Source organism: Hibiscus syriacus, unplaced genomic scaffold (genome assembly GCF_006381635.1).
Source record: "Hibiscus syriacus cultivar Baekdansim isolate YM2019G1 unplaced genomic scaffold, ASM638163v2 tig00010621_pilon, whole genome shotgun sequence".
Taxonomy (NCBI): domain Eukaryota; kingdom Viridiplantae; phylum Streptophyta; class Magnoliopsida; order Malvales; family Malvaceae; genus Hibiscus; species Hibiscus syriacus.
Genome location: NW_024062227.1, coordinates 1 through 23,997, shown reverse-complemented (window position 1 = coordinate 23,997; position 23,997 = coordinate 1). Strand labels below are relative to the sequence as shown.

Here is a 23,997-nt window from a genome sequence, read left to right as displayed (position 1 = left end):
TTTATCTTATTAGTTAAAGGAATTGCTATTGTTCCTAGAAATTACGGCTTCAAATATCAACGGCTGCAGCAGTGCGATTAAGTGTTCATTGTCAAATATTTGAAAATATTTAAAATAAATATTACTTTATAATCACTTTAGCTTAATAAAAAAATATTTTTCTAATTTATATTTATAATCTCTTTATTATATTATAAACCTCCTATATTATTAAGAGAAGTAATCATAAATCTAGAATACTACCATGAAATAAACATGAAAAATATAATATATATGAAATAAAATTTATCGATATAACGTAAAATTTTTTATTTTTATAATTTTTTAGATTGTTAGATCAGCAAAAATGAAGGCTTTAAATTAATATTAAAAAAATAAAGATACTTGTATAAAAATGAATGTATATATATCAATTGAGACTTGAGACAGTCCAAGTACTTTAGAGTTTGAATTTTGAATATTCAAATACCCCAGTCGAAACACGACCGTTGAAAGGTAACAAAACTGTGAAACCCAATATAGGAGCCTTGTTTAAGCTGACTGGTCAGTGATTTGGAGAAGAATTGAAATTGCAAGCCACATCCAGTATTAGGTTCAACAGAGGAAGTGAGATTTCAGAAAGCAAATGGGGAAGCTTAGAGCCAAATCCGACTATGAAAGTCTAAGGAATGCTCGCATCTTAGAGAACCAGGTAGCTCCTACACAGGCTCTTTTCATATCATTCACTTTCTCTTTCATATTTCTTTAATGGACAGTGAAATCCTATACAGACTCGATTAGCCTCCCTCGGAGTGCAGAAAACCATCTCCGACCTAAGGTCTTCTGCAAAACCAAAGAAAGAGGTCCGAAAATGTGAGAAGAAAGAGTGCGATAACACGCCTGTGCACCGCTCAATTCGTTTCAAAGGACCCGCTACCAATTCTTTGCGTAGATCTAAGCGGCTCACAGGTAATAAAAAAATCCAGGAAGAAGGGAGTAAATTTTTTTCCAGCCAAGGGAAAGAAAAAGGGCCTGCAGTGATATTAAATGATGCGGCTTATCAATTATCGCCACACGACTCTGCACGGCGTTGCCGTGGTAAGGAAGGGAGGTGCAGTGTTTACAATCCTGTGTTTGGAATTTGCTGCCATTTCTGCAGGTTTTTTTTCTCTTCTACCACTTCTATTAGCCAACGGGATAGGAATGTATTTAAATAATTAAGCAAGAAATAGGCAGAATTTGTGCTCAATAATAGCTATTTTTTTGGGAAGACCTATACTATCTACACCACTAAATTACTCATAAATAGATTGCATATTACATCAACCGAATTAAATTCAATCCACATATAATCTTCTAAAAAAATCACACTTCCTTTTGAACATCTGAATCATTGAAACTTGTTTTTGATATGATTTTGGGTTAAACTTGTATAATGTCACTCTAGCTATGGTGTTCTGAGTCGGCCTTGTCTCAAGGTTAGATATGGTGAAGGTAAGATCAATATTATTAATAGGTCATCCTGTTACTTTTATTTATTTTTTAAATTGGCTTAATATAATCTAATTCTTACTTTGTCCCGTTATCCCATTGGTATTTTCAATTAAAATATCACTTGGACTAATTAAAAATCTCATTGTGCCATGGAAATATAAAAATAAAACAAAATTTTAACCAGAACTAGAGGAGGTAAGAGAAAATAAGGAATGGATGTGCCCTCACTGCATAGAAGAAAAAGGGATCAACCCTTACTGGATATGTAACAGTTATGTGACTCATCATCATAGTCTTCCTTGTGTGACTGAGGATTTTATATGCAGTTCACTGGTTCACTTTTGTAATTTTACACAGTTCACTATGCTTGAAGAATCGAAAGATGGCTACAACAGGAATAGCAATTTACAGAGGTTTTGTCTTGAATTGATTCGTTGTCTTTCCCAACCGGCTAAACTTGAAAAATACTGACTACGGTTTATTTGTGTATCGTTTTTGTCATCTAATTCAAAGCTCGAGAGCTGGGATACAAAGCTGATGGATGAGCTTCAGCGTAGAAATCCTTCAAGATTGATATGCAGCAAGTGATTAAAGCCTCCTTAAGATTTTCTTTACAAGGTGAAATCTGCCATATTCTTGTAAGGGAATCAATCACTGTGCTTGACATTTTTCTATCTACCAACTGGAATATTTGTGAGATGTATGTAGTAAGCACTCAATTATCTGAATTCTGAAGCACTCCAAATCATAACGGATCGTTCTATTGAAGAATGTCAACTAAAGATACAAGTTTTGAAGCAAAAATATTATATCTACTCGAGAGAGTTTTTTGGTGCTTAGGCTCTTGCTCAAGTGTGGCAAGAACTTCAGTCCAGAATGTTTCATGGATTCTAAAATTTAAGGGACGTATGTAATACAACAATTTATTGATTCTGTTGCAATGCATACTAGCTAACCTGTTGCGAGATAAGGACGAGAAGCCCTTTCGGCCCGAGCAAGATCTCATTAAGGAAACTAACCAACCCAAACCACAATACAGGGGTTACATCCACACCTCCAAGAGGGGGAATCACCTTCCGGGTTGACATAAGGAGGGGTACAGTGGGAGCATAAGCAATGACATAAGGAAATTTATCCACAGGAAGCTTAGGGTACCAATACATAACTATTCTGATTATAAATAGAAAGGCAAATGCGGAGAGGAAGGGCCCTAAAATACCAATTGCGAGTTCAGCTGAGGCAGGGTCCAAATCAGCCACTAGCAATCCCCGGCGAAACTCCGAGGTAACTTGTGGAGGGTTGAGGTTGGATGGCAAGAGTTCAATTCCAGATATGTAGGGTACCTTGGATTGAAAGAGCTCAATTGCAGGAAATTTAACCACCAAAATTAGATTCTATTTATATATGCTGAACCATTACTGAATAATCAGGGTTGGCACTTACAGTGAAAGCAGATTTCTTGCTCTTCAATGTCAGAGGAGGTCGTACAGATCCTGAAACAGAAAAGAAAATTAATGAAGATAGAAGAAGAATTTCCCTATAACTAAAGGGAGGGTAGAGAGCCCCTTTAATGGGGACGCCATTTAAAAGGCATTTAAAAGGTGAGAAGACGTCGCCATTGGAGAGTAGACAGCAGGGAACGTTATCCAGTCCTTTTATCGGGTTGACTTGTTAAAACTATGGGTTTGGGCCTGGTTGGTTTAAAAAGGTAAGGCTTCTAGATTTAGTCTGTCTTGTTTAAGAAATTGATTTGAACCTCTTGAAGCTGGGAACATGAAATGAATCCTGAACAATCTCAGCACTGCCACAAATACCAGGCACCACCTCCTCTCCCTCTTTAGCTTCTTTATATAGCGACAGTTTCATTATGTAAAGAAAAAAAGAATGGATGCATTCGCTTTGTGACAACCAAATACTGGTAAAAGGCATTCAGTTGTTAATCCCAACATTAAAACCAAACCACTTATATTCCCTTAATTCAGAATACATGATATTCAAGCAATTGGACTACTCTTACAACACAAACTACTTGTTTAAACTCTCCAACATAAAATGGGATGTGATTTCATTGCTGCTGTTAAGAGTGAGAACAATAACAATAAAAGGAAGCCCAAAACAATATAACTCAAACTGCAGCTGGGTTACATTACATTATATTAAAGGTAGGTTCTCCGAGTCAAAAGCAGCTGCTCAACTCAACTCATAATTTCAAATCCCCCTCAGTGTAGATAATAGAGCCTTTTACCCATAAAAAAAAACCAAGCACATCCCCCAAGCAGCAGTTTCAATCCCAAGTTTTCTTCTATCTCTGCATTGGTGAACAAACACCTCATCAATTTACTTGATAATAATATATTTGCACAACCCACAGTATAGTTTATTAAAACAAATGAAATAAAACAAGATTGAAATAACATACATGTACAGGGTATACAAGCAACACATCAATGTCCAAAACAAATATCCCAGGCTCTCCCAAAGATATTGAGGATCTTCCTATGCATTAGAATTAGCTGGAAGATCGTCCTTCCACCCTTTAGAAAGTAGTTCATAGTTAATTGATGCCAGCTGGGACAGATTCTACCAAACCACATCGATCAACAGTGTCAGGATCAAGAAAACAAACAAATTACTATAACCGTCAAGCAATATGTCCCAATCAAACATTGACAAAAATCATCGAGCTATTTCAAATCAACACCATTACTACAATGACATGTTGCAGAAAAGGATATGTTGTTGCTTACAAAATTTCATGAGTTCTGCAAACCAAGTATTCTTATATTTATGTATACACAACTTGTATGGATGAAGGCAAGATTGGTATAATAAAAGACCAAAAAGGAGGGGGTAAATTATTTTTGTAAAAAGCAAACTAATGCACTTATATTCAAACTGAAAGAAATACCCGATGCAATTACAAGGTCAAAGAATACCTTAAATGAGAAATTACTGAAAGAATAATTGACAGATGAACCGGACTCAAATTCAGCAAGACCTCCAAATTCATCTCCCTGCTTCATTTGTGTCCAACAGACCAACAGAGTCAAAAACAGAAATCATTGATAATCATAATCATCACTTAAGAAATTGCACATTTCTGGGGCTAAAATACCACTTCCTCTTGGCGGTTGCTCAGGCAACTACTACTACCGCTTAAGCTGTCAGCATCACTTGAATCATCAAATTCACTACCTGGATATGCATGCTCATTTGAAGTATTCCATGAGTAACGACTTGTAAAGTAACTAGTATCAAGCGCACTCTCTGAACTGGGAACAAAGGCAGCCTGTAAAATGTGGGAAGCAAGGTGAGTAAATGGAAGACACTTGAAAACAATAACATGGCTCACCTTCTGCCTTGCAAGTGTGTCCCAATTGATATCTTTGAAAAATACATGTTGCTTCACCTGGTTAAAAATTTCATTGTTCATTAATCAAACATCTAAGACAGACAATTAAGAAAAGCGTGCACCCAGAAGTATAAAGAAAAGGAACACGAAACAACCAAAGGTTGTACTTGTATTAAGAATAAATATCACCTCGGATGCTCCTCTGGATCCAAGTCTCTGTTGAGGATCTTCAGTCAACAGTCTGAAAATGGAGTACATATTAAAATTTAATTCCATACTAAGGCACTTGAACCAAGAAAAATATTAAAACAAAAAAAAGAGCATTACAATAACTAAGATTCTTCTTGGGATACTTAAATTTGATAAAGGTGATTCTGAAGAAACCTTGATTAAACATCTCAAAGCAGAGTATATCTTATTGAGAAAATATTAAAGTTAAGGATATCACTATCATTTTGCCAACGACCTATAACACTCAACGTCTTTTTTCTTTCTATTTTTTCTTTTTAATATAAAACAAACATTAATGGTGTTATATACAAAGGATACTTTACATATGAAGATGTGAAAACACTGTAAGATCTACATACCTCGATGTTCTAGAATGTTTTTTCACTTTTTTGACGAGGAGATAATTAGATTACACATACAATTAACAAAGTACATGGATTTATTTTTTCAATCTATAGGACTGAAACCTCTCTTAAGCAAAGTCATAAAGCAAATACAGAACCGTTAACTCTGCAAACCATGAATGCTCCGTAGAATATTTCCTTGAACTCAAAAAAATTATGTCCATCAAATAATGTAACAAGAAATCACTTGGGGTAGTGCTTTTTTGCATTACAACTGTAATTTATTTCAAGATGAATGATGAATCCAATTCTCATGAAATGCCAATGACATCAACAAATAGTTTTCTTACCCATCAATTAGATCTTTTGCTTCCAGGCTTATTTCTTCTGGTGCCCGTGGCCAAGGTATTTTACGGTTGAGAATATTATCAAATATTATCTAGAACCAAAATATGAAAGAGAATGAATGTAAGAATGAGAACTAATTTAAAATGCAATTTCAAAGTCAGTGGCCCAGTAATAATTTAGAAGCACTCCAACAGTAACAATCTACAAAAACTTGAAAGAAACCCATCAAATGGCATCATCATTAGAGTATCCAAACCAAATGATTATCTTTTCTTTCTAAGAAGTATCATGTTTCCCGTACGTCTCAAGTCAAGAGTCCCAAAACTAACTGAAAAGTAATGGGTAAGTCTAACATGATAGCCATGCAGTTTTCACTCAATCAAACAAAAGATACACCTTTTTTTTAATAAGAATTGAAGGCCTCATTAAAAAACCCCTTCATGATTAATGAAACTCAAAATGATTTCCTTAATCAGAGGAAGGAAGAAAAGAGTGCCTTATACTTCTTTTTTGATAAGTTTTGCAGGCCTCGTTAAAAACCTCCTTGATTAATGGAGCTTTTATGGAAGCTCCTTAATCAGCGGAAGGAGGAAAAGAGTGCCTTATACTTCATTAATAGGAATAGATACATAAGATTTAAAACAACATAAAAAACCCTTACAAAGAACCCGAATACCCAACCTAAAATACCCCTAAAAACCACACTGTAATTAGCCAATACCAGCCTTAGCTAGTGCATCTGCCTCCATATTGGCTGTCCTAGTAACCCATCTAATTATACCCTCCAATTCTCTCAGACTTTCAGCTATATCCCTGATAATTAAGACATACATCTCAGAAGAAATAACACCATTCTTAACCCAATCTACTGCCATTTTACAATCAGTTTCAATAATCAACCGACCGTTAATACTTTCTTTCATTGAATCAAAAAAAGATAATCCCTTCTGAATAGCCCTTAGCTCCATCATAGTAGGAGGACCCGGACCTGAAGTCTCCTTGAAAGAACCTAGAAACAGACCAGCATCATCTCTAAGAATACCAGCAAATACACCTTGATTGTCCAATATTCTAGAAAAGAACCATTGTACTCCCCATACTGTTTCAGCAGTTCATAACACTGCCACAAAAACATCTGAATTTGATGGCTTATGTCTTCCAATTCATGCATTACCAATTTACCACAATGAAATTATGAAGGTAAAACATCATTGAGCGTTGTCATTGAATGCCAATCAAAGAAATGATTGAGTTTGAGAAGGATAAAAGGGAGCGGTACTGGCAAGAACTAGAACTCATAGAATAAAGATATTACCTGTGGATGCTCTGCATTGAAGGGTGGAATTCCAACAATCATTTCAAATAAAATGACACCTACGGACCACCAATCTGCTGTTGCACCTGAGAAAATTTGGATGGTGTTATGAGCTTGCTACTTTAGAACATATGCAAATACTAACCAAATACAAACAAAGAATTAGAACTTATTCAGCTACCATGGATTTTGAGCTAATTATAACCAGGATATCAGTCATAAAATCAATTAATCAACCAAATAACTACAATCTATATTGCTTAAGCATATGGTATATACAAAATTTCAGGTTGACCAAATTAATCAAACTTGATCTTTAAGGCACACAGGCAACGAAAAGATAATTAGAGCACCTTACACTAAAAAAAGGTTATACGAACCATGTCCTGTTCCCAAAAGAATCTCAGGCGCCAAATAGTCAGGTGTACCAACAGCAGAACGTTTCTTCCGCCTCTTGTGCTGATGCTCAGATGCACATAACTGAGGCTGCTCATCATCAAGTAGAGATGTTCCGCTAACTGCTGGACCAGACAAGTCATCAGTACTGTTGATGAGACCAACCTTTGATAGCCCAAAATCTGTCAACTGCTCAAATGAAAAAAAAAAATTATAAGTTTTAAATGGTCTATATAAATAAATTAGGTACTGAATAAATAATTTCAACATCACATTCTTTCTAAGGTATATTCATTTTGCTTAACATAGGTCATCCCCCGACTCTCAACTAAATCACATCCGACCTTCAATATGATGTGGTCTTTTCCCCAACTAAGCCAATAGTATAGAAGCCACACTTCATCTTTAGAAGTACTGAAGACTGACCAAGTGACAAAGCAATGTACATCTTATATTCGTCAAAACAACGGAAACAATATCATATGAACAGTTACCTTGATATGACCATCATGTGCAATCAACAAATTATCAGGCTTCAAATCACGATGAACCACGTGCAAAGAATGTAAATACTCCAAGGCGAGTACCTATAAAAATATGTATATATTTATACAACTGAAAAGAAGAATTCAACTAACATAAGAAAAGGCATATACTCCTTGTAAAAAATGAATCTAAAACTTACAAGTTCTGCAATGTATACACGGGCAACCTCTTCATCCAAACAGCCTAAATTTCTCAACAATGAATATAAATCACCTCCATTTAAATATTCCATCACAAGATACAAGTTCTCACGGCATGTAAATGAATAGAAGAAGCGAACCTGATACAGCACATAGTTGTAAGAATAACATATCAAGTTCTCAAGAACCGTAAATTCTTGGCAAGTTAGACCTGCTCACCACAAATGGGTTGCGGACTGAAATCAAAATGTCACGCTCTGCTAATATACTTTCAACTGCATTCTTGCGAATCATATCTGCCTTCTTTAGCACCTGTACAAACAACATAAACGTAATTTTAACTGAAACTAACTCCACGTGACCTCTCGATCACAAGCTAACAGAAAAAAATTATAAAAAGCATATAAGATAAAACATGATACAGCAGAAAATAAAGAGGGGAATCACTGTAAGAACCAAAAGGGAAATGCCCTAAACATAAAAAAGACTTATAGGGAACAAATACAATCTAAAATAAAATAATAAAATAAACTATAAATAACTAAATGTTATATTATTAGTAAAAAGGATCTTAGGGAAAGAAAATCAAACTCTGGAACCTTTATTGCAAAAAGATCCCCTGTTGTCCTCTTTTTTGCTAAGAAAACGCGCCCAAATGCTCCACGGCTAATTGGTTTTATTATCTCAAAGTCATCTATGGAGGTACGGTCCTTAGATGAATGAATGGGGCTAGTTCTCAAACTACGAACCACATCGTCCTCTAAAGGAGCATCCTCATCAATGGCAGTGCTTGTTATATCAACCTTTTCATCCTCGACTAGCTCACAAAACTGCAAGTACTTCTCCCTAAAATAGAAAAGCAAAACAAACTCGACTAGAACCTTTTGCTCAAGGTTCATGCATTGCGTTTTTACAATATAAATCTAAAAAATAAGCAGCAGTAACAAAATTACCTTATAAGCTTCTCAATGCGTGCACCAAATGTTTCTACTGTGAGTGCATCAAATTTTCTGCGATCTATGACAAGTCTCAAGTCTTCAAGACAAGTCAGCAAATATGGCACCGAACGATCATCAACGGATGGTGTATTTGCTACACATCTGGCAATATCAGCAAGTTCATTCATCTGCATGATCAGGAAGGAATTAAAACTTGGCATAGCCTAAGATTGTACTCTCAATTGGATCTTAAAAAGCAACACCTCAGGGCCACAAAAATCCATTTTTCAAAGCAGATATATAATGCATCTGCAATGATGGAGTGGCTCCTATACATTCTCTGTATAAGCAACTATTTCGCAGTCTACTGCAGGTGCATGCCAGCCTTGTATTTACAACAAGTAACTGGAAACAGATTTCAAAATCACAACACAAAAGAGAGAGAAAGTAAAATAACATTGCATTTCATATGATGAAAATCAAAACAACCAGAATGAAGAAGACAAAACGAGAGAAGAGCTGGATATGGAGGAAAAGTTAAAGGAAAAAACAATGAAATTAGAAGCAAGTATAAAAGAAAATACAGGTGCGCTGCAAATATAACAGTACATAGAAACCAAAGCACCTCTTTCTGAAATAAAAACTGGAAAAAGAATACCTGTGGGAGATCTTCTTGCTCAGAAAAGGTACCCTTGCCTGACACTAACAAGTCTGTCTGACTATTTTTTGGTGTCAATAAAGGGGATCTAGGAGTCATGCTTCCAGCAGATGATGTTGTCATTCCTTGATCAGATTTCGGACCAAAGCGAGTTTTACATGACATTGATGGAAAACCCTTAAGGTCATCCATAAGAACTGAATTATCCACTTCCGGAAAACAATCAAGCATGTCTTCTGAACCTCTCCTGGACCGGTCACTTAGTTTAGGAGATAGAACATCAGATTCCTCAGTCACACTCGAATTTGATATTTTAGCAACATCTGGGCTCCCTGAGTGTTGTGTATCCTTATTAGCAAATAAGTCTGTCATCTTTTCAAGCATTTCAGCAATTCTTACAAGACGTTCATCAACACTTAAGCCCTTCTGATCGCAACAATCAGCAACAGCACATATTCTTGAGTGATCTTCCACTTTTGAGGTGGGAACCTCCTCCTCACAAATGCGACATATTATAGAATTTTCTTCAGAAACAGTCGGTTGGTCTCCCCAATAACCCCAAGAAATTTTGTGCTGATGCTTAGAAGAATGTTCTTGAGATTCTTTTGCAGGAGGAGGCTCCTGAAGCTTAACAGCAGTCAGATCTACATCAGAAGCTCCTGTTTTTTTCCAGGTTTCAACCATACTATTATTCTGCTCCTTGGAAGCAGTTACTTCCTTTGGACTTTTTTTGGCAGGAGAAGGGAGTTTCTTCCAGGAAGTTATCCTATCTCTGCTTGCAGAAGATTCAATGTTCTTTTCAGTCTCGTCAATGGGAGCGATCAAACTTCCTGGCAGTACAACATGGTCCTTCCTCCAATCTAAGGCATGTTGCTCCTGACTATAAGATTTCTTAGATGAGGAGGCTTTTGAAGCCTTTGACGCACTCAAACTTTTAGCTTCTCTTAGGAGCCCTGAGGAAGTTCTCTTGTCTGCAGGATGCAGGAGTCTAGATTGGCGAAGCTGTATCACCGGTTCATCCTCGGCCAGCCCACTTTCTTTGTGGAACTGCAACAATCTTGTACACCTTGTGAGAATGAAAAGCATCCGAGTATACAGCTGCTTCAGCATTCCTGGAGGAAGTTCCTGACGCTTATCATCTAGCTCCTGAACAATGCCTTCACACTGAAGCCAAAACTCTCCAGGTGGTGCTATAGCACAGCTTCGAGCCAGAACCAGTAAATCCTCAATAGTTTCCTGCCACTCGGGATGACTTTCAGAATTTTTTTCGAGAATTCCAACCAGATCTGCGGCAAAAATAGCCAAATCAGAGTTCACTTCCTCTTTTGCTTTTTCAAATTTTGCCCGAATGACAACCACAATTTCCTGCATAAAACAGAAATCTAGTTAAGAATATAAACTGCAAGAAACTAGGAAACAAGAAATAGGATATAAGTACCTCCAAGTTGTTTAAGCGTTTAGGTTTCCAAAATGGGAAAGGCCGCACTCCTTTCGAATTTAATTCATGGGAAAAGCTCTTAATATCAGCAGGAAACCTCTTTTGAGGCCCACTTGTAAGACGAAGAATAGCTTGAAAACGGGGGGATTCAGACTCCTTGGAGTTTTCACAGTCATATGAAGTCTGCAAAAGAAAATATTCTAATAATCAATAACACTATCACAAGTTGAAAGTTAAAAAATGCAAATAAAGAACGGTTTCCAAGTAGTAAGTGAAAGGAGAGGATGAATGAAAATACAATTGTACCTCTGGTGTACGAAAATCAGAACTTTTTAAGCCTCCAGAGTGGCCCCATGGTGATTCGTGTCGCCCTGGTAATAATATTCAAGCCAGCAAAAGGAACTTTTGAGAGAAAAACATAACAAATCGCCAAAAATCCTTCAGGCAATGGAACCTTTTCTACATTAACCAGCATGCCAAATAAAGCAGTATTTTACACCCTATAAGTGTTCTAAATAGGAAGTGCTCACCTGATCAGAACAGAAAGGGCAGAGAAATGGAGAAAATGCATAGGAGAGAAATTTTGCACCTCAACATATATATAAAGGCATCCCATGTTAGGATCAGACATGCTTTCATATCAAATGAAGATCTATAAACATGATAGTTCTGTACACCATTGACTACAGAATGCATGAAAGATACAAGATATGTAAGATAATATCATATCTTATAAATTAATTAGATTTAGATTGAAGAACTTATAATTACTTACAAAAAGAAATTTTAAAACAATAGTGAGTGCATAAAGTCCATGCATCAAAATGAAAAAAACAAACAATTAGTAGTAATATAAGTGTTAAACTGATGTTATCCCACATTGGTGTCATATATTCAACTTGAACCTCTCCACACATTTCCAATTGTTTAAAGTTAGGTTTTTAATAGAGTGACAAAACTCAGGCTCTATTCTATTGTTATAGCATGTTGCAATGCCTGTTACCCCTTTCGAGTTTGTCACGTGACAGGAACCTTTGTCTCGGCCTACATGTAATGAGTCTTTTTTTTTTAAATAAGGTGGTTGTTATTCTTCACCGGTGTCCTATATATAATAAAGTTGGGGTTTTCCACCTATTTCCAATTGGATTTAAATCAGATTTTAACAATAAGCAGCATATTTTGATTTCATAATATTAGTTTGATTTCTTAACCTTTGGATTTATTTCATCATCGGTAGCATGACTTTAAGACTTGTAGAGTTTGATTTCTTAAGTTTTCTCAGGTTTGATCTGGCTTTTTGTCAAATCAAGTTTTGACTTCTCACTTTTGACAGGTTTTGGTAGGTATATTACAATTTTAGTGCAGGTTTTCGAGTTCTTTTGCCACCTCTAATGATATCTACAAAGTACGAACTGAAGTGAACATATCATGCAATCATACAAATCCATTTTCAAATCTATAAATGCCTTTGTTTCCCTCAGAATTCACCAAAAATTTAAGGAATAATAATGCCGAGCATAAATAAAACTTAACAGAAAACATTTAAGCATATACTTTTTTCCATTTCGAACTCTGACAGCTCAAGTAATTGCATAATCTCAGATTATTTCTTAAAAAACTAACAAAAACTTGATTCTGGATTTTTCCTTTTTTCTCATTTGCCAGCTACGTGTGAACTGCTAACTATCCAAGAACTCTCAAGGCACAGGTATGATAAAAGTAAGTCTTATAACCTAATCTACTCTGTCTTTTATACAGGTTTTCAGATCAATGACCTAAATAGGCCTACCTTTTTATCAAAAAAAAAAAAAGAAAGATCAATGACCTAAATAACGCAACTTCTTTGTTTCACATGTCGTTGTCCCTTCTCTTATCAAAAAGGGAGAGGGAGAGCAATTCTAACTTTTTTTTTTCTTTTAGAAATCTTTATTAAAATGCTGAATAAAATTCTTAAATCTTGTGACAAATTTACGGCTCGTGGCAAATTGAAGCTTCCTTGACGTTCTACCTAGCTTTTCAGTTATACCTATATGATGGCCAAAGCCAAAAAGCTCAGAGATGTAACCCAAATCTACTGGGGAATCCGAAACGGTTAAGTGGCATAAACAGACCAGCTCTTCTCTTGTCCTCAGTGGTTAGGTGCTTATCACCAAATTTTGACAAGGTTCGAACGTTGGGAAGCAAAAGATTGTTTTGAGAATTCTATTCAGCAACCAATCACTAAATAACGAAATCCAAAACCAAAGCCCCAGAATGAAGTAAGCAAAGAAACAATAACAACGAAACAATAGTACGGCCACCAAAGTATCATCAAAGGCACAATGGAAAGACAAATATTCCAGATAAAAAAAAAAGCACAGTAATGAGTCAAAGCAAGATCAGTACCAGCTCCGGAGGATGATTCCCCATTCTGCAACTGGGACTTCCCTTGTACACTAGGGCTCTGCTCTCTAGAGTGCCATCCAGCACCAGCACTTCCAGTTGACATACTATCCGAATTGCTCGCGTAGTCAAGCAAAGTTTCTTGCAGTAACCTCTGGTTCAACACATCTTTCTTCCCGGAGTTAGCACTGTCCCCAGAGCTAGTTGAACCCCCCGGCCTGGACAAGTTACTAGCTCCAAGCACTGAAGCAGAGGCACTTTTCTCCCCTCTGAAACTGAAAAAACTCTCCTGGGGCAAGGGACCGGATCGGGTCTTAATCCGATTCAAGCCCAAGGAAGAGGCCAGCAGAGGGGAGACGGAAGAAGGCCCGTCCTTGGTCTTGGGGGTAGAAAAGGAGGGCTTAGCAGTAGCAGCAGGGGTTTGGGGTTCTTTGGGTTTGACTTGGATTTTCCTGGGACTGAAAGAGGAGGGTGGATTGGGGATCTGTTGGGAATCAGAGGTGGTGAGTGAAGCTTTGGGTTTTTTCTTGTCGGATCGGATCGGGGAATTGGAAGCGGAACGAGGGCTGTTGGATCCATCGGGACTAGAAGAAGCCGATTTCTTAGAAGAGAAGAATAGCTTGTTCTTGAACACCATTTCGTCGTCTTTCCTATAGCATAAGGAAGGAAGGATGAAGGGCAAAACCGCCGCTAAATGATTCCTCCTTCAACTCCAGCCATTTTCTTTCATGAAGAAGAAAAATAAGCTTAGTTCGTAGTTGGAAGAAAAGAGGAAAGCGTTGAAGCTGAACACGTGAGAAATTGTTCAAAGTAATTAAGTATTTGGAGTGATTGGGCTTGGGAGCTCGAAACCGAAACTGGGAAGACGAGACTGCGACTCCCACCCCAACTGTGGATATGCACTCACCCAAAGGCCTTCAACATTATTTGTACAACTAATATTTTAGATTTAGATTTAGATTTAGATTTAAAATATTTTATTACAATCCATTTGATTAATTTAAATCATTAAGTTATTTAAAATATTTAATAAAAAATAAATTTGATTATTTTATTGTTTAAAAATTTATATCATACATTTTCATTTTCTATAATTTCACCCTTATATTCAATTTTCTCGTATTAATAATTTTATTGTTAATTTAAAATCTTAATGTACTTGATAATGATAAGATTTCATTTGATTTTTTTTATAAATTGTAAATTTAATTTTAATTTAGACGGAGGAGAGATAAGAGAGGGACTCTAGGAAAATAAAAAAAAGTATTTTTAATGAATCTATAACTTATAACTTCAAAGAATATATAAAAAAATAAAATAAGCAATTTACATGACGAGGAAGTGGTAATAGATACATAGAGTAAATTGTTTTATTAGGCTGCTTTTTTCCGTTAAAAAAATGAGCAATTTAATCAATCAACTAAATATGTTTGTTTAATTTCATTTGATTGTCAAATTTAAACTAAATTATTAATAAGTATTTCAAACATTGAAATACAGTGACGGAGTTAAAACATGTATTTTCAAAATATTTTGAAACAGTCCAATATGGTGATGTTAATTAAGAACACCGTGATAAAATAAATAGAAGAAATCAAAATTGTGATAAAATTTAATATCATAATTTTAACGGTACAATACATAAATAGTCCATATGTTTTATTAAGTTTTTACTATTACAAGTTATAAAATAGTCTTCCAATTATAGAATGTTACTTTGTTGAATCCTTCTACTATTAAAAGTTACAAAATGGTATTTGACTATTCATTATATTTCAAACTCATCATTTTTCGTTACAAATAAATAATATTTTAAGTTGAACGTTAATTTATTATTTGTAATACGATAAAATATGATCCAATAATCTCAAGCGACTATCATGTCTCAATCGTCATGTTAAAGTCCATGTTAAAAATTGTAAATTTTCTAACAAAAAAATATGAATTTGGAACATAATGAATAATAGGGTGATCGTTTTGTAACTTTTTATAATCAAATGACTTAACAAAGAAACATTCTATAATTGAAGGATCATCTTTTTAATTTTTAATAATCGATGGACTTAATAAAATAATAATCTATAGTTAGAGGACTATGTTAGTAGTTTACTCTAATTTTAAAAGGTAAGAATATAGCGAGGAAAGAGCAAGAACGGTGAGCTCCATCACTAGTTCCATGGACCTTTTTCATCAGCCAAAACATCACCGTTTTAAATTTGATTAAAATATGGGCCACCCCCCATTTCATTGTCATCACCAAGGGTCTTATTCACTTGCATTAGCTTTCAGATTCTCAAGTAAAAAAAGCTTAGAAAGGGAGAGTAATATATTTGAAGTCTGAAGGCTACCGTGATGGATGCTTCAAAGGTAGCAGACTTAAAGCTATTTGTTGATCAGTGCAAATCAAACCCTTCAATTATCCACACTCCACCTCTTTCCTTCTTCAAGTCTTATCTACAAAGGTAATTATTTTCCAGGTCATATACATATATATTCCCTTTGCTTTTCTGATTCGTTGATGTGGAGTTACATGTTTTGATTTCTTTTTTTTTTTTTTGATAAAGTCTGGGAGCTCAAATTCCAGCAGACCCACAGCCGGTAAGATTCAGCTCATTTACTAAAGGTTTGATTTTTGTAGCTAAAGTTGATTGTTTCTTTAATTATCTTTATCCAAGAAGTGTTTATTTAATTAGGATTTACCTTTTTTTAGTACCGAGTCTGTTTCTTTGCATCGAGCTGTTCTTGGAAGTTAATCCTTTTGTAGCAGTACTGATTGTGAAATTTTCATTTAGATCTGTCTTTTATGCCAATTTTGCAGGATAGAGGCGGTGCTAAAATGACGGAGCCCGAGCAAAACCCTGGTGCCAATAAACCCTTCTCTTCAAATGAAGATGATGATGATATTGTTGAGTCTGACGTCGAGTTAGATAACAGCGGTGTTGTGGAACCTGACAACAATCCTCCCCAAAAAGTTTGTGATCATTCATTTCTCGCTTATATCTGTTGCATTTGTATTTCAGTTAAGTGAATTGTGATAAACTTACATTCTAAACTAGTAAATATTATGTCTTTACTTAATTCAGATGGGAGACCCTTCATTTGAAGTTACGGAGGAAAAGCGGGATGCTGCTCAAGCGGAAAAATTAAAAGCTAACGATGCAATATCTGAAGGCATACTGCACCTTTCAAATTGATTTGTTTTTGGCCTTCTCGTTACAAATTCTAAGTTTCTTTCCCCCTTCAGGTAAGCTGGACGAAGCAATAGATTATCTAACAGAAGCTATCATGCTGAATCCCACTTCAGCTATATTATATGCAACTAGAGGTAATTTGCTTAAAGCATAATTTATCATCTTCTGTAAAAGTACTTTTTCTCTCTTAAACATCTGATATGCTTGTTTTCAGCAAGTGTGTTTGTTAAATCGAGCCAACCAAATGCTGCAATCCGTGATGCCGATGCAGCTGTAAAGGTACCATTCCGACTTCCCTTGGTGCTTGCTTATCTTAACTAAAGATTTTAAGTTTTCATCTTATATTTGCCTGGCATCAAGCTGATGATTTGAAGTTAACTTTATATGCTTAGATCAATCCTGACTCAGCAAAAGGATATAAAGTTCGAGGGATGGCGAGGGCCATGCTAGGCCAATGGGAAGAAGCAGCAAGTGATCTGCATGTAGCATCAAAGTTAGATTATGATGAGGAGATTGGTTCAGTACTTAAAAAGGTAAAATTTCTGTTCTTTGATTAGTCTTCTTCTACAAATGCTTTCTCATGGTAACCCTTCAATTTGCAGGTGGAACCTAATGCACACAAAATTGAAGAGCATCGCAGAAAATATGAACAACTGCGGAAAGAAAGGGAATTAATCAGGAGTGAACGACAGAGGCAACAGCAGAAAGCTGAGGCACAAGTAAGTTTAATTAATTAATTTGATCATGTCATTATATTCCATAAAACTTATCACTCTATTTTGGTGCATAAACTTTGGCATGGGCTCATTATGATTAAACAATGAATATCTTATTAAAATAAAGTTTAGGATGCACCTGCCAACTTAAGCCCAAGTTATTTTCTATTTTCTTTGTCTTGAAGGGATCACTTCATTAAAGTAATTAGTTATCCAATCAAGAACTGGGATGTTTTTAGTGCATTCGGATGTGGTCAGTACAAGTTGATTCACTGATGAAGAATATCTTGCACTGATGTTGTTAGATATGGTTAGAGGGGAAGCTTATGATGTTTAGCTTTCATTGTTTGTGTGGTTGTAGGGGATATAGATGTCAAATAAATTAATAGTATATTATCAACCAATTATTCTCATCCATTTTTAACCTTTTGGTCTGTCATGTATAAATGGGTCGCTGCATTTATTCTGAAACTTAATTATCTTTGAATTTGTGCAGGATCAGGAAGCATTATCTGCTTTCAAAGATGGTACGTATAGTTTTCTTTTTTCATTCATTTTTTCTTATGTAAATGATTTATATAGGCCTTAATTGAGTCACTCTTTAGAGAGAATGTTATCTTTGATGAACTGAGACTACCTAATGTCTTAGAGAGGGCTGCTCCTGCATCTAAAAGATGCTTATGTTTCTCGTAGGAATCCCTTGGAAATGCGCTAAAATTTTTGCTACTCTTTGTATGATGTGAAGTGGTCTCTGCTGTAGTTATCCTGGTTCACCATGATTGTCACTTGATGCTTATAATGCAATATGTTTAATAACACATCAATAGCTTGGTTCTAGGTGTCCATGCTGATATTTTTATAGTTGCTTTTAGACAATTTCAGACTTTTGTTGGTAAGGAACTTGTGGATAGATGGAAAGAGTCCATACTGCCGACCATTAAGATCATTAATTTTGTGTGTGAATTATGTTACATTAGTCATGGGGCGAAATCCATTTATGTTGCCTTGCTATTGTTTCGAAATTACAGGGCAGGTTATTGGCATTCATTCCACAAGTGAGCTGGACACTAAGTTAAATGCTGCTACAAGAACATCTCGCCTGGTGATATTGTACTTCACAGCAACATGGTGTGGCCCCTGCCGCTTCATATCTCCACTTTATACGAGCTTAGCTGCAAAATATGCAAAAGTAGTTTTCTTAAAAGTAGATATAGATGAGGGGCAGGACGTAGCAGCCCGTTGGAACATTAGCAGTGTCCCAACCTTTTTCTTTATAAGAAATGGGAAGGAAGTTGATAAGGTAGTAGGGGCTGATAAAAGTACACTTGAAAGAAAGATCGCCCAGTATGCAAGCTGAATGAAAGGAAGGTAGGCTCCAGCCATTCGTAATGGCCTTTTCTTATATGTTGGAACACAACAATAATGCCAAGACTTGGCAATACCTTAGGAAAACTGTACCATATTTAAGTGAGCTGGGCATTTCCTTGGAACTTTTTCTTAGCTATAAAAGCATAATGATTTATGTTTGATGGACTATTTCAGAATTGCAGGACCTTTTAGCAAATAATGTACACATAATATGCAATTGAAGAGCCCAACCTAAAGCATCCATTAAACAAACAGCTGAACAATGTTACAAATGAATGTAAAAAAGTAGCAATTTTACTAGTAAAGTGTTGAATTTATATTACTAGTATCAAGTTTTCGTCAACAATTCCATTTACGTGACCAATATGTACATCATATTTCGATTATTTAGTGAATAATAGTGTTAAATAATTAAAGAAATTAGAGGGGGCTGAGATGTCGAGAAGTTATTGGGTGAATGAACGTGGCGAAATGGATCAAAGCTTTTCTCTTTCTCTTTCTATATGGAATGGAATGGATCTGAGTCATCATCTTCCAAAGGTAATTCATTAGAGTGAAATTTCTCCTCCGACAAATACTGACTGTTTCCGACAAACATGAGGGTGTATCCTCCTCCACCTCCTCCCAGGTCAAGCTACCATCTATTCATCTTCCTCCTACTCCTCTCTCTTTTCCCTCTTTCCCTCCTCGCCCGCCCTTTCGTTCTCGTCCTCTCCCAGGACGACCTAAAGGACGTCCAAAACGACGACGCTTCCCCCCTGGAATCCGACTCTTCCTGGGACGACGACGACTTCGGAGGTACTCATGTCAAGTCTGACGACGAGCTTGATCCCGGTTCATGGCGCCGACTCTTCGAGCCCTCTACCTCCCCCGTCTCCCCCTCCCTCGACGCCTACTACACTGCCGTTGATAAGATGATCTCCGCTTCCACTCACGGTGACTCCAGGTTGATGGAGGAATCCGCGGCGGAGATTGAGGCGGCTGCTAACACGGAAGGTGATCCTCATGCGCGTTCGGTTCTAGGCTTTCTGTACGGGATGGGGATAACGCGTGAGAGAAACAAAGCTAAAAACTTTTTGAATCATTATTTCGCTGCCGAAGGTGGCAATGCCCAATCCAAGATGGCTTTGGCTTACACATACTCTCGACAAGATGTAAGCTTTTTTCTGTATTTGATATCCCCTTTTGTGTTTATTTTTAATTTACCTAAACATTTGTTGTTGCATGTGAATTCTCAGATGTATGAAAAAGCTGTTAAACTATATGCTGAATTGGTAGAAATAGCTATTAACAGTTTCCTGATATCCAAAGATTCACCGGTAATCGAACCCATTAGGATACACAATGGGGCAGAGGAGAACAATGAAGCTTTGAAGAAGTCAAGAGGGGAAGACGATGAAGATTTTCAGATATTGGAATATCAAGCACAGAAAGGGAATGCCGGTGCTATGTACAAAATGGGCCTTTTTTACTATTTCGGATTGAGAGGGTTGCGCCGTGATCATTCCAAGGCTTTGATGTGGTTTTTGAAAGCTGTGGATAAAGGGGAGCCCAGGTCTCTCGAACTTCTTGGTGAGATTTATGCTAGAGGAGCTGGAGTTGAAAGGAATTACACCATGGCCCTTGAGTGGCTTTCACTTGCATCCGAACATGGCCTTTATTCAGCTTACAATGGAATGGGTTATTTATATGTTAAAGGGTATGGTGTGGAGAAGAACTACACCAAAGTATGTTCATTTTCTCTTCACTTCCACTAATTTTTCTGCCTTGTTATTCCGTCCCTGCTCTATATCACCGTGCCTCGTCCTTTTTACTTGTTCTGCTGCCTTGATATAGGCATTGCTCTCAGATTACAGGTTCTTAACATATGTTTCAACAATATCCTTCTCATTGCGTGAAAATTTCAGTTCAGTTTTATTTATCATTTTACTCTATGCTGTTTAGACCTATACAGGCTCTGGGTTTTAGTTTCTCACTTTATTGGATGTTTTGAAGTTTGAAACTTAAGGCATGCTATACTGATTCCGATTTCTATTTTATGTTTCTCTTTCATCTATTAGTAATTTAAAGGGATATGATGTGTTGGTTAAAAGTTGCATGCTTCAATTTTTTAGTTATAAATAAGATTGAAAATGGTTATTCATGGATTGTGGATATACATGGCTTTGAGTTTAGGAACGATTTTCCATTTCCGTGGTTGCTGCCTTAGGTGTTGTCTATTCTTTTTTGTAAGACTTGAGGTTACTGGCAATTCAATGGATTTATTCTTTTTTTTTTCTTTAAAAAAACAAAAAACTCTTAACTCGATGGTATTACGTTATGCTTTGCATGTTAAGTACAGAGTATTTTCAGAAACTGATTCTTTCTTTTGTGCAGGCTAAAGAATACTTTGAGAAGGCTGCTGATAATGATGATGCTGGTGGGCACTATAACTTAGGAGTAATGTACCTTAAGGGGATTGGAGTGAAGAAGGACGTAAAGATTGCTTGTAAATGTTTTATTGTGGCAGCCAATGCAGGTCAACCAAAGGCGTTTTATCAGTTGGCTAAGATGTTTCATACCGGTGTTGGGCTTAAAAAGAATCTTCCTATGGTAAATATTATGGTTCATACTTATAGTTCCTTTTTTTTTAAACTTTTCACCTTATGACTTGTGAGTTCTATATCTTTTTTAATAGTATACATGAACTCCATTTTACTTCTGTATTTTTATTTTTTTCTTCTCAAATTTTCTCTCTGGCAAAAGTTTGTTTTTGCTCGCTATATGGTTGTTACCTGTCATGCCAAGAAGTGCCATTCATAGCAGACAAAATTATTTAATCACTTAAGCTGAAAATGTACATGATTAAAGATTTTCCTCCTTTCCCAGGCTACTGCATTATACAAACTAGTTGCCGAACGAGGACCATGGAGTTCCCTCTCTAGATGGGCACTTGAATCATACCTAAAAGGTGACATGGGCAAAGCATTCCTCTTGTACTCTAGGATGGCTGAACTAGGTTACGAGATAGCCCAGAGTAATGCTGCATGGATCCTCGACAAATATGGTGACCGCAGCATGTGCATGGGTGAATCTGGTGTTTGCACTGATGCAGAAAGGCATCAACTAGCTCATTCTTTATGGTGGCAAGCTTCCGAGCAGGGTAACGAACACGCAGCATTACTTATTGGGGATGCATATTACTATGGCCGAGTATGTATCTTTATTGTCTAGTTTTGGGATAATCTTTACTTACTATTGCTTTCTTATTACTTGGTTAAGGTTTTCTGTAACTATTTATTTTCTCTCAGGGAACTGTGAGGGATTATGATCGTGCAGCTGAAGCTTACATACATGCGAAATTCCAATCAAATGCTCAAGCCATGTTCAACCTGGGTTACATGCATGAGCATGGCCAAGGACTTCCATTTGATCTCCATCTTGCCAAGCGGTACTATGATCAGGCGCTAGAGTTGAATCCTGCAGCAAAGTTGCCTGTCAGACTGGCACTCGCAAGCTTGTGGGTACGAAAGAATTATGCTGACAGTTTCCTGGTAAGTTACCCGTTGTGGTATATGTCCTCTTCTTGCCCCTCCCTACCATAGAATGTCTTTAAGATCAAACTCTGTTCTATCTTTAATGCCATTATCTTTTTCCAGTCCTTACACTTGAACACAAGTAGGAACTTTTGGTTCACTGTTTACCATTATTCGTCCTAACTTACATTCCTGTTTTACAAAATGCAACGATTGGTCCTCATTCCGTTAACCACACAAACTTTAGCTGTATAACCAGAGCGTGGCTTAACATCTTCTAGCCCTCTGAGGGCAGCTTGGAAGTGTAAAGATATTGATAATGAATGTAATGCCCTTGACTCTTGATTGGCCCCTTAGCAGTGATCAGAAAGTTCTGCCAAATAAAGTTGATGGATCTCAAAATTATATTTATACCAGTTATTCGGTCTTCTGACTTGTTGCTTTTTGCTGTTCCGATTAGGTCCACATTATCGATTCCCTGCCTGAAGTTTATCCTAGAGTGGAAGCATGGGCGGAGAATGTGATCATGGAGGAAGGGAATGCAACAATATTGACTCTATTTGTCTGTTTACTCACTGTTCTATACCTTCGTGAGCGGCAACGCAGGAATGCTGTGGCTGCTGCTGCAGGGGCTCTCGAGCCTAATGAGCATGTTGTAGCTGCTGCTGGACGCTAGTTGTCAGTTGTGGTAATTCAAGACGTGTTTCCTCATCTGAAAAGCAAGTTAAAACATCCATAGCAAAAATATCCTACATTGTACCATACAGAACATTTGAGCTGAGAAGAATTAACACAAGTTTCGCATATCAAAACATGTATTTAATTCTACTTTCTTGAAGTAATTAATTTGTATACTTCTACTATGAATATTTTACAACCTTCTTTTTGTTTTCGTTCGTCGAATGTCATGCTTTATATGGTATTCCATGCATAATCATATTGCATCTGAAATCTCTACTTAATTGAATGTTAAAACTATTCAAGTGGCTGTCAACCGCCAACTTTTTCCTGAGATTTCTGTTAGCTTGATACTTATCTTAAAAACAATATCTTGTTTGATTGGAAAATTGATTCTTTCACTTGTATGAATTTAAGAAAATAATTCTGCTGAGGCGTAATTAGTAACATGTGGTACCATATCAGATTTCTAACTTGGGTGGATTTTGGCGTTAGAATTATTAATCGTCTAAATTAAATTTGATAATTTTAGATATTTAGCTGCCTGAAATGACTACATCACCGTCAAATCGAAGTGACCGCTTAATTTGTTGCTTTCCAACGTTACTCGAAAACAAATACATATCAATTTTGGAGAAATTGCATCATCCTGCATAAACGTAAACATTTGCACGATACATACTGTAACCACAAAAACATCATGCCCTTAAAATTCAAAACTTTTGCTCTCGATTAGGATCTAAAAATTGGCCAAAGGGAACAACAAATCACTTTCCATTTGTCCTCTTTAAAAATTATATCACACAAAAGCTTCATCTCTTCTCTCCTAAGCTTATTAATTAATTGGACAGTTGAGGTCTCCTCCATATGTGCTCATCATGCTCGTTCGCTGGTTCTTCTGGACGTTCATGTTTGCACTTGGACAAACCTGGTTCCTTCTGAAATTCACGAAATCACTTCTGCAGAGG

At 36.5% G+C, this 23,997-nt stretch overlaps 5 protein-coding genes across 8 annotated transcripts; 3 read left to right on the top strand and 2 right to left on the bottom strand.

Moving 5' to 3' along the window:
* The first annotated feature begins 509 nt into the window (after nucleotides 1-509).
* Nucleotides 510-2,277, top strand: LOC120204301. The gene is made up of 4 exons (XM_039204407.1): nucleotides 510-691; nucleotides 771-1,138; nucleotides 1,831-1,886; nucleotides 1,987-2,277. The coding sequence occupies exons 1-4, from the start codon at nucleotides 626-628 to the stop codon at nucleotides 2,016-2,018; spliced, it is 522 nt and encodes a 173-aa protein (XP_039060338.1). The 5' UTR covers nucleotides 510-625; the 3' UTR covers nucleotides 2,019-2,277.
* LOC120204296 (protein COFACTOR ASSEMBLY OF COMPLEX C SUBUNIT B CCB3, chloroplastic-like) lies at nucleotides 2,123-3,339 on the bottom strand. Its single transcript, XM_039204398.1, has 3 exons — nucleotides 3,288-3,339; nucleotides 2,917-3,125; nucleotides 2,123-2,816 (listed from the first exon to the last, which is right to left on the bottom strand). The coding sequence occupies exons 1-3, from the start codon at nucleotides 3,337-3,339 to the stop codon at nucleotides 2,421-2,423; spliced, it is 657 nt and encodes a 218-aa protein (XP_039060329.1). The 3' UTR covers nucleotides 2,123-2,420.
* Nucleotides 3,340-3,565: 226 nt separating this feature from the next.
* LOC120204300 (probable serine/threonine protein kinase IREH1) lies at nucleotides 3,566-14,333 on the bottom strand. Of its 4 annotated transcripts, none has more exons than XM_039204403.1 (18): nucleotides 13,559-14,333; nucleotides 11,486-11,550; nucleotides 11,180-11,362; nucleotides 9,742-11,106; nucleotides 9,099-9,271; nucleotides 8,745-8,991; nucleotides 8,365-8,457; nucleotides 8,145-8,285; nucleotides 7,954-8,046; nucleotides 7,444-7,648; nucleotides 7,064-7,149; nucleotides 5,751-5,839; nucleotides 5,015-5,066; nucleotides 4,826-4,882; nucleotides 4,589-4,762; nucleotides 4,410-4,490; nucleotides 3,893-4,053; nucleotides 3,566-3,781 (listed from the first exon to the last, which is right to left on the bottom strand). In XM_039204403.1, exons 1-17 carry the CDS (start codon nucleotides 14,196-14,198, stop codon nucleotides 3,970-3,972), a joined length of 3,828 nt encoding a protein of 1,275 aa, XP_039060334.1. In that variant the 5' UTR covers nucleotides 14,199-14,333; the 3' UTR covers nucleotides 3,566-3,781; nucleotides 3,893-3,969. The 4 variants fall into 4 exon arrangements, with proteins under 4 accessions (XP_039060334.1, XP_039060335.1, XP_039060336.1 ...); XM_039204404.1 differs by having other exon boundaries at nucleotides 3,567-3,781; nucleotides 4,410-4,487; nucleotides 13,559-14,332; XM_039204405.1 differs by having other exon boundaries at nucleotides 3,567-3,781; nucleotides 13,565-14,332.
* A 1,506-nt stretch (nucleotides 14,334-15,839) lies between these two features.
* Nucleotides 15,840-19,012, top strand: LOC120204299 (TPR repeat-containing thioredoxin TDX-like). Its single transcript, XM_039204402.1, has 10 exons — nucleotides 15,840-16,023; nucleotides 16,126-16,159; nucleotides 16,380-16,532; nucleotides 16,645-16,732; nucleotides 16,806-16,886; nucleotides 16,967-17,031; nucleotides 17,145-17,285; nucleotides 17,355-17,471; nucleotides 17,965-17,995; nucleotides 18,497-19,012. The coding sequence occupies exons 1-10, from the start codon at nucleotides 15,914-15,916 to the stop codon at nucleotides 18,823-18,825; spliced, it is 1,149 nt and encodes a 382-aa protein (XP_039060333.1). The 5' UTR covers nucleotides 15,840-15,913; the 3' UTR covers nucleotides 18,826-19,012.
* A 358-nt stretch (nucleotides 19,013-19,370) lies between these two features.
* Nucleotides 19,371-23,153, top strand: LOC120204298 (ERAD-associated E3 ubiquitin-protein ligase component HRD3A-like). The gene is made up of 6 exons (XM_039204401.1): nucleotides 19,371-19,990; nucleotides 20,075-20,563; nucleotides 21,213-21,428; nucleotides 21,705-22,028; nucleotides 22,127-22,369; nucleotides 22,812-23,153. Exons 1-6 carry the CDS (start codon nucleotides 19,433-19,435, stop codon nucleotides 23,025-23,027), a joined length of 2,046 nt encoding a protein of 681 aa, XP_039060332.1. The 5' UTR covers nucleotides 19,371-19,432; the 3' UTR covers nucleotides 23,028-23,153.
* The last annotated feature ends 844 nt before the right edge of the window (nucleotides 23,154-23,997 follow it).

Bases quoted from the DNA above. Each gene is read 5' to 3' on its own strand.
- LOC120204301 (XM_039204407.1), top strand. From the start codon at position 626: ATGGGGAAGCTTAGAGCCAAATCCGACTATGAAAGTCTAAGGAATGCT. The intron at 692-770 runs GTAGCTCCTACA...AATCCTATACAG, and splicing joins CTCGCATCTTAGAGAACCAG to ACTCGATTAGCCTCCCTCGG. The intron at 1,887-1,986 runs GTTTTGTCTTGA...TCTAATTCAAAG, and splicing joins AGGAATAGCAATTTACAGAG to CTCGAGAGCTGGGATACAAA.
- LOC120204296 (XM_039204398.1), bottom strand. From the start codon at position 3,339: ATGAAACTGTCGCTATATAAAGAAGCTAAAGAGGGAGAGGAGGTGGTG. The intron at 3,126-3,287 runs GTATTTGTGGCA...ACCCGATAAAAG, and splicing joins GGGAGAGGAGGTGGTGCCTG to GACTGGATAACGTTCCCTGC. The intron at 2,817-2,916 runs GTAAGTGCCAAC...TTTCAATCCAAG, and splicing joins GCAAGAAATCTGCTTTCACT to GTACCCTACATATCTGGAAT.
- LOC120204300 (XM_039204403.1), bottom strand. From the start codon at position 14,198: ATGGTGTTCAAGAACAAGCTATTCTTCTCTTCTAAGAAATCGGCTTCT. The intron at 8,286-8,364 runs GTGAGCAGGTCT...GTGCTGTATCAG, and splicing joins CAGTCCGCAACCCATTTGTG to GTTCGCTTCTTCTATTCATT. The intron at 4,491-4,588 runs GTATTTTAGCCC...ACACAAATGAAG, and splicing joins GCAACCGCCAAGAGGAAGTG to CAGGGAGATGAATTTGGAGG.
- LOC120204299 (XM_039204402.1), top strand. From the start codon at position 15,914: ATGGATGCTTCAAAGGTAGCAGACTTAAAGCTATTTGTTGATCAGTGC. The intron at 16,533-16,644 runs GTTTGTGATCAT...TACTTAATTCAG, and splicing joins ACAACAATCCTCCCCAAAAA to ATGGGAGACCCTTCATTTGA. The intron at 17,286-17,354 runs GTAAAATTTCTG...TTCAATTTGCAG, and splicing joins TTGGTTCAGTACTTAAAAAG to GTGGAACCTAATGCACACAA.
- LOC120204298 (XM_039204401.1), top strand. From the start codon at position 19,433: ATGAGGGTGTATCCTCCTCCACCTCCTCCCAGGTCAAGCTACCATCTA. The intron at 21,429-21,704 runs GTAAATATTATG...CTCCTTTCCCAG, and splicing joins TTAAAAAGAATCTTCCTATG to GCTACTGCATTATACAAACT. The intron at 22,029-22,126 runs GTATGTATCTTT...ATTTTCTCTCAG, and splicing joins ATGCATATTACTATGGCCGA to GGAACTGTGAGGGATTATGA.